Source organism: Netta rufina (genome assembly GCF_964035555.1).
Source record: "Netta rufina genome assembly, chromosome: 1".
Taxonomy (NCBI): Eukaryota; Metazoa; Chordata; class Aves; order Anseriformes; family Anatidae; genus Netta; species Netta rufina.
The window spans coordinates 206,662,243-206,673,165 of record NC_140123.1 but is presented as its reverse complement, the minus strand read 5'-3'; the positions used below and the strand labels follow the sequence as shown (position 1 = coordinate 206,673,165).

The following is a 10,923-nucleotide window of genomic DNA, read 5'->3' as shown; positions in this document are numbered from 1 at the left end:
AGATGTCATGGCAAGGACACTCTTGATAAACCTTGATTGATCATGGTGAAAGGAAGAAGTGCCTGAAGAGTGGAGGAAAGCAAGTATCACTCTTATCTTTAAAAAGAGCAGGGAGGAGGACCCAGGGAATAGGCCTGGCCAGCCTCACCTCAAACCCTAGGAAGATGATAAAGCAGCTAATCCTGGAAACCATTTTCAGGCACATGAGGGACAAGAAAATCATAGAATCATAGATTCGTTAAGGTTGGAAGAGACCTCCAAGATCATCTGGTCTGACCATCCCCCACCACCAATATTATCCATTAAACCACGTCCCAAAGTACCACATCAAACCTTTCCTTAAACACCTCCAGGGATGGTGACTCCACCATCTCCCTGGGCAACCCATTCCAATGCCTAACTATTTCTGAGAAGAAATTTCTCCTAATTTCCAAACTGAACCTCCCGTGGCACAACTTGAGGCCATTCCCTCTGGTCCTATCACTAGCTATCTACAAGAAGAGGCCAACCCCCAGCTCCTCACACCTTCCTTGCAGGTAGTTGTAAAGAGGAATAAGGTCTCCTGTGAGCCTCTTCTGCTCCAGACTAAACACTTTCAGTTCCCTCGGCAAATCCTCATAGGACTTGCGTTCCAGAGCCTTCACCAGTTTTGTAATCATTCTCTGGACATGCTTCAGGGCCTTGATGTCTTTCTTGTAGTGAGGGACCCAAAACTGAACACAGTACTCGAGATGTGGCCTCACCAGAGCAGAATACAAGGGGACGATCACCTCCCTGGTCCTGCTGGCTACACTATTCCTGATACAAGCCAGAATGCCATTAGCCTTCTTGGCCACGTGGGCACACTGTTGGCTCGTGTTCATGAGGAACACTTACCATGAATTTACCAAGGGGAATTCATACTTGACTGATTTTATAAGCTTCTACAAAGAAATGACCAGCCTGGTAGATGAGAGGAGAGCAATGGATATTGTCTACTTTGATTTCGGTAAGGCCTTTGACACTGTCTCCCATAAGATCCTTATAGACAAGCTCTTGATGTACAGTCTGGATGAGCAGATAGTGAGGTGGGTTGAAAACTAGCTAAATGGCTGAGCCCAGAGAGTGATAAGCAGTGGCACAAAGTCCAGTTGGAGGACAGTAACTAGTGGTGTAGCGCAAGGGTCAATACTGGGTCCAGTCTTATTTAATATCTTTATTGATTTGCTAGTTGATGGGGCAGAGTGTACACTCAACAAGTTTGCAGATGACACAAAACAGGGAGGAGTGGCTGATACTCCTTTTTATGGAGAAAACAAGGGTGTGGGGAGACCTCATTGTTCTCTAAAGCTACCAGAAAGGAGGTTGCAGCAAGGAGGGTGTCAGTCTCATTTATCAGGAGACAAGTGATAGGATGCAAGGAAATGGTCTCAAGTTGCACAAGCTTTAGGTTCTATATCAGGAAAAATTTCTTCATGGAAAAGGAGGCTAGGCATTGGAACAGGCTGCCTAAGGAAGTGCTTAAGTAACCATCCCTGGAGGTATTTAAGAGACACGTGGATGTGGCACTTAGGGACATGGTTTAGCGGTGGACTTGGTAGTGTTAGGTTGATGGTTGGACTTGATGATCTTAAGGGTCTCTTCCAACATAAATGACTCTAAATGATTCTGTAATTACATTAGCCAAGACACAATAGTCCTCTCTAGACCATGCAAATACTATTCCCTTTTCATTCCAAGCTACAGCTTGTTTCATCTTCAGTCTTTTATAGGAGAAATTCATTTCCATGTGCAGTGAGGCTCAGATTTTGTTTGCTACTTAAGGTGTGTAACATTCTATGATTATGTTTGTTAGAAGGTCATACCGCCATCCAGCAGGACCTGGACAGGCTGATAGAAACCTCATGAATTTCAACAAAGAAAAGTATAAAGTCCTGAACCCAGGCCAGAATGACTCCAGACACCAGAAGATGCTGGAGGGTGCCCAGTGACCGGACAAAAGACAATGACCACAAACCAGAACACAGGAGGTGCCATCTAAACATCAGGAAACACTTTTTCACTGTGTGGGTGGCCAGGCGTTGGCAAAAGCTGCCCAAAAAGGCTGTGGAGTCTCCAACCTTGAAGATCTTCAAAAGCCATCTGGAAATGGCCCTGGGCAATTTGGTCTAGGTGTCCCTGCTTGAGCAGAGGGGACATGAAAATCAAGAGTTGTGAGCTTCCTTTTCCCCCCTCTTCCCTGCCCTCAGGATCCTTAATTCCACTGTCTCATGGTCACTGCAGTCAAGGCTGCCTTTGACCATCATATTCCCAACAAGCTGCTTGTTGGTGTATATGAGGTCCAGAAGAGCGCCTGATACTTTGAATTTTAGATTGAGGGAAGCTAATAATCTGGATATTTCACACACAGAATCACACACAGAATTTCTAGGTTGGAAGAGACCTCAAGATCATCGAGTCCAACCTCTGACCTAACGCTAACAGTCCCCACTAAACCATATCCCTAAGCTCTGCATCTAAACGTCTTTTGAAGACTTCCAGGGATGGTGACTCCACCACTTCCCTGGGCAGCCTGTTCCAATGTCTAACAACCCTTTCGGTAAAGAAGTTCTTCCTAACATCTAACCTAAAACTCCCCTGGCACAACTTAAGCCCATTCCCCCTCGTCCTGTCACCAGGCACGTGGGAGAACAGACCAACCCCCACCTCGCTACAGCCTCCCTTGAGGTACCTATAGAGAGCGATAAGGTCACCCCTGAGCCTCCTCTTCTCCAGGCTGAACAAGCCCAGCTCCCTCAGCCGCTCCTCGTAGGACTTGTTCTCCAGGCCCCTCACCAGCTTCGTCGCCCTTCTCTGCACCCGCTCAAGCACCTCGATGTCCTTCTTGTAGCGAGGGGCCCAAAACTGAACACAGTACTCAAGGTGCGGCCTCACCAGAGCTGAGTACAGGGGGACAATCACCTCCCTAGACCTGCTGGCCACACTGTTTCTGATACAAGCCAGGATAATTATTTCTAGATAATTTTCTTACAGTAAAACTAATTGTGTGGTTTTTCTGTGTGGTTTTGAATACTGAGATACTTCATTGATTTGTGACTGGTTTTCTTTTCTCTGTTTTCAGGCTGGAATGCAGTAAGAAAGACTGGGAGTCTGAATATAAGAAAGAAATTCAGCATCATCAAAAGACATGCGAAATATTGCAGGCAGAAAAAAATGAGCTTTTAACTCAGCTAGAAGGGTCTCAGAAACTGTTCAAGGAGTCTCAGAATGAACAGCAGAAACTGGAGTCAGAAATCCAGAGCCTGAGAGACCAACTTGCTGACTTGCAGAGTTCCTTTGCCAGATGTGAATTGGTCAGAGAAGAGCTGGAGAGTATGGTCAAGCAGCAAGAGACCAGTATCCAGAATTTTAAATTCAGCTGTGAACAGCTTGAGGCTGATCTGCGGGCTTCCAAGGATTTAACAAATAAGCTGCATGAAGAAACCAGTGCCAAAGATCAAAAGATCATTAGTTTGCTGTCTGCCAAGGAAGAAGCAGTTACAGCAGCTCTATCTGAATTACGGCAGCAATATTCTGAAGAAATTACATTGATGGAGGATAGGCTAACAAAGGAGGAAGAAGATAAAAAAGCATTGGAAAATGAGAAGAACAAATTTCTTGACAAACTTGATCATCTCACTGAAAAGATTAAGATAATCAGAGAAGAAAATAAGCAGCAGAAGGCACAATTGGAATCCTTCACCAAATCCATGTCATCTTTGCAAGATGATAGAGATCGTGTACTGAGAGACTACAAGCAACTTGAGGAACGTCATCTTGTTATAATATTGGAAAAAGACCAGCTAATTCAAGAGGCTGCAGCTGAAAATAATAAACTCAAGGAAGAAATCAGAAGTTTTCATAGCCAGATGGATGACCTCAACTCTGAGAATGCCAAGCTGAGTGCAGAGTTGGTGCGGTACAGAGAAGATCTGAACCAAGTAATTTCAATAAAGGACTCCCAACAGAAACAACTTCTCAAAACACAGCTTCAGCGGATCCAGACTCTGGAAAAGGAGAAGGCAATAGTAGAAACACAGCTGAAGGAGTCTGAAAATGCTCAGGATAATCTCAGGAAGTGCATGGAAGTCTTGAGAGAGGATAAAGTCAGTATGTCTCAAGAGGTTGAAACCCTTACTTCCTCTCTGTCCCGGGTACAGAGTGAGATGGCAGCATTATGTGAGGGGGGTCCTATCATTGAGTATCAAGCACAACTGAAGGCCCGAGAGGAAGAGGCACAAGAACTCAATCATAAGCTTGCCCTCTCACAGAAAAGAATAAGGGAACTTGAGGAAGAACTAGTATGTGTTCAAAGGGATGCAGCCAAAAGAGTGGGAGAGGTTGAAGACAGGCTTAAAAAGGAATTAAAGTACCTGCATCATGATGCAGGGATAATGAGGAATGAAACAGAAACAGCAGAGGAGAGAGTAGCAGAGTTGGCACGGGACCTGATGGAAATGGAACAGAAATTCCTTGCAGTTACAGATGAAAACAAAGATCTGAGAGCCCAAATTCAGTCTTTTGGGAAGTCCATGAGCTCTCTTCAAGATAGCAGGGACCAGGCCAATGAAGAGCTTCAAGTTTTGAAACAGAAATACTCTGCAGACTTGGAGGAACAACAGAGTCTAGTGCAGGAGCTTCAGAAAAAGATGGTTCAGTTACAAGAGGATCAAAATTCTACTGCCAGGGACCGAGACACATTGAGATCTGAGCTGACAGAACTGCAGAAAGCCGCTGATGAAAGAGGTCTCTTGGCCCAGATTGAGAAACTTTATAAGAAGCTCAGAGCCAAAGATGATGAGCTTCTCCATTTGTCTTCAGAATTGGAGTGCTCTTCCAACCAAGTCAAATCTTTCTCCAAGGCTATGGCAAGCCTGCAGGATGAAAGAGACCGTCTGCTGAATGAATTGGACAAAACACGTAAGATTGAAGAAGAGAAGCAGCGAGCAGAAGGGAGCAGTTTGACCAGTCCTTCAGAAGTGCAGAGTCTTAAGAAGGCACTGTCCTCCTTGCAGAATGACAGAGACAGATTAGTACGTCCTTGTTTTCTCTTCTTGCTCTTATTTAAAGCTCCGTAGGAGATTAGGATCTTCAGAGGTTGGAAGGGACCTCTGGAAATCAAGTCCAACACCTCTGCTTAAAGAGGGTCAGCTAGAACAGGTTGCCCAAAACAGTGTCCACTTGAGTTTTGAGTATCTCCAGTGGTGGATATTCCACAAGTCCCCTGGACAACCTGTTCTTTCTTGTATCTGGAAATGGTTTCAAGGATTTGTTGCTTCATCACCTTCCTAGGGATTGAGGTGAGGGTGACCAGCCTGCAGTTTCCCACATCCTCCTCCTTGCCCTTCTTGAAGGTAGGGATGATACTTCTTCCAGTCTTCAGAAACCTCTGCTGAGCACTATGATATTTCAAAGGTAATTGAGAATTGCCAATGACCTCATTGCTTGTGGGTGCACTCCATCGGATCCTATTAAATTAGTATGTGCCATCTATCTTACCCTTTCTGACATAGGGAAACTTATGATTTCATAGTTAACTTTGCAAAGTAATTTCTCTTATTAGTTTCTTTTAAAACATGGAACCATGGAAGTAAGGTATGTGTTCCCTGTTAGTCTTCCATCTGTGGAAGCTCGTGCATTTGTCTTTGCTATAGTCTGCTAGTAATCTAACACAAGGGTTGGTTTCTCCTCGTGATTTCTGATTCTCAAGACAGGTACAAGACATTGCAAATTCATTTTAACATCCTTGCTTGCATACTTATTGTGTCTGTCTTTGTGTATTCTCTGACACAATGCAGCTCGGTTAGACTTCTAGTTGCTGCTCAGATGACAGACTTTTACCACCGTTTTCGACTGATGCTTGGTCTTAGTTTTCTCTTTGTTCTGTTAATTCACCACATACATGTACTTTGTGATACTGTCTTAAACACTTCTTTTTTTTTATAGAACCACAGAATGGCTCAGGTTGGAAGGGACCTTAAAGATCATCTAGTTCCAACCACCTGCCATGAGCAGGGATGCCTTCCACTAGGTCAGGTTGCCCAGGGCCTTGTCCAGCCTGTTCTTGAACACCTCCAGGGATGGGGCATCCACAACCTCTCTGGGCAACCTGTTCCAGTGCCTTACCACCTTCTGAGTGAAGAACTTCCTCCTAACCTCTAATCTAAATCTCCCCTCTTTTAGTTTAAAACCATTCTCCTTTGTCTTGTCATTATCTGAGCAAAAAGTTTTCCTCCATCTTTTTTATAAGCCCACCTTAAGTACTGAAAAGCTGCAATGAGGTCAGCCCGGAGCCTTCTCTTCTTCTCTAGGCTGAACATCCCCAGCTCTCTCAGCTTGTCTTCTTTGGAGGAGAGGTGCTCCAGCCTTCTGATCATCTTCGTGGATCCTCACAAATACTCACAAAGGACCATTTTTGTCCATTTAATATCTCAGTTACTTGTAGATTTATTTCTCTTCTACTACTGTTTTGTTGAACTTACATACCTGTGTAGCACTGCTAATACTAAGAGAGAGCCTTAGTAGAGAGATCTGGCTCATTAAGTACTTCTACATGTATGTCTCCAGACTCAGTCATGTCATCTAAACCTCAAAAACTGGTTGCAATGTAATGACAACTTATTCTAATTCCAGTCAGAGTAGACTGTTGGAAGGATTTTAGTTCCTCAGTGCCCTAGTTTATACTAAGTACCATCTTCAGGATTTTTTCTTAACCAGCTCCTTCTATCTCACTTTATGGTTTCCTCTGTATACGTAAATTAATGTCGTAGTCCAGGGTCTTTTTGTTGATGTGTGTCAAATCTTCATGAAAGGTCTCAAAACTCACTATGCTGTTATTCACAATAGAATTCTCTGATTTTTATTTTTTTTTTCTGAGCATTTCTTAGTAGCCTGTTGTTATCACTGATGTCAATTTCTAGTTTATCTGTCATTTGAATGTGACTCTTTCTCCAGATGCCACAGTGACAAATGTTCTTAAACACTTGGAAATAATAAACATAGCTGCTTGCTCAGTTGTCATGCACACTGATATTTCCCTTTAATTAAAGGTAAGAGAGCTGAAGAATCTGCAGCAGCAATACATACTAGTTGGGATAGAATCAGCTGAAAACTCTCGCTTAAAGGCACAAGTACAGGAATATCAGCAAGAAGCAGAAAAACAGCACCATCTCCAAGAGCAGCTGGAGCAAGAAAGTATTTTCTACCAGCAGGAGCTCCAGCAGCTTAGGTGAGAATTATCTTCTTACTGTCTCAGAGATGTTAATGTATCATTTCTTTCCAAATGCCATTGTGGGCAGAAGGCAAAGAGAGCATTGAGTTCCTCAGCCTTACATGTGTCTACTGTCACGAAATCACCTGCCCTATTCAGGAGTGGGCACACATTTCCCTTGTTCAGCGTTTTACTTCAGGCTTAGGGTGGAGATTTACAACCTGACATACTGGAAGGAAGAGCCTGTGTGAAATAGTTAATGGCCTTTTAATTTTTATTTCCTTCCTCCAGTGGTGGCCAATGTCATCTGCTTCAGAGGAAACTTAAGCTGTTTCTTATATTGGAATTTATTTATATATAATTATAGCACTCTCCGGTCAAAGCTGATAATAGAATGAACACTCTTTATTATCTTTCTGATATCATTGTATAGAAAATACTCATTTTGTATGACTGTCTAATCTTTTGTTTCACTTGCTTTACGTCTTGTATTTGAAAATGTCTATAATTTAAGTCTAGTAAGTTGTCGTCTCTCGTTGGACTAAAATTAATCAAATAGGCTCTGTGCTAAAAATGGGGAAAAAAATGTTTCAGATACTTCAGAGATCCTGAAGAATGACTGCAAGAATGACTGAACCTGGAGTGAAAGGGGAAGGAGGGGGAGAAGCAGGGGCAGTTTGTAGAAAGATGTATGGCTTATCTTTGTCCAAAGTTATATAACAGCTTTTAGTGCTCATTTTCCCTTCCTTGCAAATCTGACCTCCAAACTAAACAAATCTCATTAAGTGTGAAGCAGCTTACAAATTTTATGTATCACCTGATAGAAGAAAAGGGTTATTTCTTGGATAGCTTTTACAACACAAGTGATACTAAGGCCCCAAGTCTGCATGTTGTGATCCATGCTGTGGTTCTTGTGCATATGTGACTGAGGCAGTGCTAATGTTATAATGACAAGAGGCATTGTTAATAGCATCCTAGAAAAAAAGCTCTTTGTTCAGCAAGAACAAGACAATGTCCTGGAATACGAAAACTATGAGCCTTGAACAATCTGCACTGTTGAGCCGAATGGAGAACACTTCCTTAATCATGGAATCACAGAATCATCAAGGTTGGAAGAGACCTCCAAGATCACCGAGTCCAACCTCTGACTTAACACTAACCAGTCCTCCGCTGAACCATATCCCTAAGCTCTACATCTAAACGTCTTTTAAAAACATCCAGGGATGGTGACTCAACCACCTCCCTGGGCAACCTATTCCAATGCCTAGCAACTCTTTCAGTAAAGAAGTTCTTCCTAATATCCAACCTACACCTCCCCTGGTACAAATTTAGCCCATTCCCTCTCGTCCTGCCACGAGGCATGTGGGAGAATAGACCAACCCCCACCTCGCTACAGCCTCCTTCAAGGTGCCTGTAGAGTGCGATAAGGTCACCCCTGAGCCTTCTCATTTCCAGGCTGAACAATCCCAGCTTCCTCAGCCACTCCTTGTAAGACTTGTTCTCCAGGCCACTCACCAGCTTCATTGCCCTTCTCTGGACTCGCTTCAGCACTTGCTTTTAAGGTTCTTATACTTCAGTGGTTTTTGTTTCAGTTTGTCTTCATTATAAAACTTCCTATCTGGCATGTAATAGTGGTAGGAAATAGTTATAATCCTTCTTGTCTCATTCTAAGCTGGGTGCCTGGATGTCATAAGCAATACTAGTAATTTCCTGGTAATTTCCTTTGCATGGTGCTTTGCAGACAAGAGAAAATTACTTGGGAAAAGCAGATCTGCAGCATCAAAGAGCAGTACCTGATGGTCATAGCAGAAAAAGACAAGCAGCTGAGCCATTTACAAAAGATCATGCAAGAAATGAGGCTGCCCCTTACCAAGTTTCAGACTGTAGAGGAGCAGTACCAAAAGAAGGTAAGTAGAAATATATAGATTCTGTACTGCATGGAAATGTGAGGTTTGAAATTCAGCCAAAGTAGCGTGTGTTGCTTATATTTAGATCTTGGAGGTCAAAAGTTTTCCAGACTATAGTATTGTATTTAGTTACGTGGCCTTCAAGGGCTATACCAATGTTGTAACTTGAATTGTTGAAAACTTTTAGAAAACTCTCTTTTACTCTCTTTCTTGAAACATTAGGAAAAGTGAATAATAGGAAGAGCATATAAGGTTATGTCAAAGAGATGGGGCTTCATAGGCACCTTTGTTCCTCTGAGCAGTTTGGATCTTCTCAGGTCTTTCGATCTGGCTATTTTAGAGTTGCCTCTTGCACTGTTTTTGAGTCTGAAATCTTATTTTCTGTTTTAGTCCTTTGTAGTTTCACATTCTAATTTTTAAGTCTTTTACAGAATTTTTATTGTTGTTTGTACTATGACAGGAATCTACAATCCTTACTCAAGCCCAGAGAGGTTGAGGATTGAATGTTGCACTTTCTGCCTTCTTTTCTTCATATGGCAATCCTAAGAGTGGAATAAGTTGACTGTTTTGCTTGGTTTAGGGAAAGAGACTTCCCTGCTGCATGTGCAGTACCTTAACATTATGAATAAGGAAACCACTCTCCTGACAATATCTGTAACGGTCCAGTGAAAAGCTTTTCTGTTAGTGAAGTAGGGAGGAAACCTTCCCTATCCCTTTGACACACATGCATATATGCAAAGAAAAAGCTAAAACAATGTGCATGTGATATTTTTTTTTTTCAGTGCTAACCTTTTAGTCTGTGCTGAATGAGAGTAATCAGGTCATTGCTTTGTGGTTTTTCTTGTTTTCCTGTTCTCTTTCATAAAATTTTTTTACTTCCTGTATTGTAGACAACCCTGAGACAGCTTTTGAGAAGGACTCATCCTATGTGCACGTAGAGTGATCGTTCCTAATTGTTTAGTTTTTCAGATGGCTTTTGGGTTATTTCTATTTATTTGCCATTTGCCATCAAGTTCCAGGCCTAGGAATAATGTAGGGCTTTAACCTTGAAGTACTGAAGAGGACTAATATGAGAATGGATTGGCACAATGTTTTTCATTGTACTTTCCCTGGCAGATTTCTCCAGAAGCTCTGAGAGGGGACTTTTCAAGCCTAGAAACAGAGACAAAGCATCTCCAGGCCCAGTTAAGTGACTGCCTGAAAGAACTGCACCAAAAAGAGCTCAGAATTCAGCATTTGAACAGTAAGGTACAAATAATATTTTCTATTCACAGAGTTTGGGCTGAGGAATGTGAGGAAGAGGGTAGGCTTGAATAAGGCTCAGAGAGCAAGAATAGATCTTTCTGGTTTTGTGGGCATTCACTGAAGCAAACACAGAATCAGAAATATTAGTTAGGAGAGACCTCTGGAGATGATCTAGTACACCCTTCTGGTGCTCAAAGCAGCACTGTCAGGAACATTAGATCAAGTCATCCATGCCCTTCCCTAGCCAAGTGGTAAAAACCACCAAGAACAGATATTCCAGAACCTCTCTCGGTCCTTGTCCAATGCTGCTCTACAGTTTTAATGAAAATGTTTTTTCTTAATGTCCAGCTTGACTTCTCTAAGCCACAGTCTATGGTCTGTTGTTATATTTTTTGCCACTACCAAAAAGAGTTTTGATCTGCCTGCTTTACAACTCCCTTTAAGGTAACTGTAAAAGACTGTAAAATCACCCTTTAGCCTCCTTTTACCAGGATGGAGCAGCTCCGCTCTCACAGGCATCACATGCTTCAATCCTTTGACTGT

The 10,923-nt window shown here is 42.5% G+C and overlaps 1 protein-coding gene across 3 annotated transcripts in view; it reads left to right on the top strand.

Moving 5' to 3' along the window:
- Positions 1-10,923, top strand: part of GOLGB1 (golgin B1) — a 68,340-nt gene that overhangs the window by 42,858 nt on the left and 14,559 nt on the right. For 2 of the 3 annotated variants that reach the window (XM_084288764.1, XM_084288765.1), the window contains exons 16-19: positions 3,101-5,051; positions 7,068-7,246; positions 8,970-9,135; positions 10,252-10,383. In XM_084288764.1, coding sequence (XP_084144890.1) covers positions 3,101-5,051; positions 7,068-7,246; positions 8,970-9,135; positions 10,252-10,383 — 2,428 coding nt within the window. The remainder of the gene's footprint in view (positions 1-3,100; positions 5,052-7,067; positions 7,247-8,969; positions 9,136-10,251; positions 10,384-10,923) is intronic. The other variant, XR_014618548.1, reaches the window with a different exon arrangement.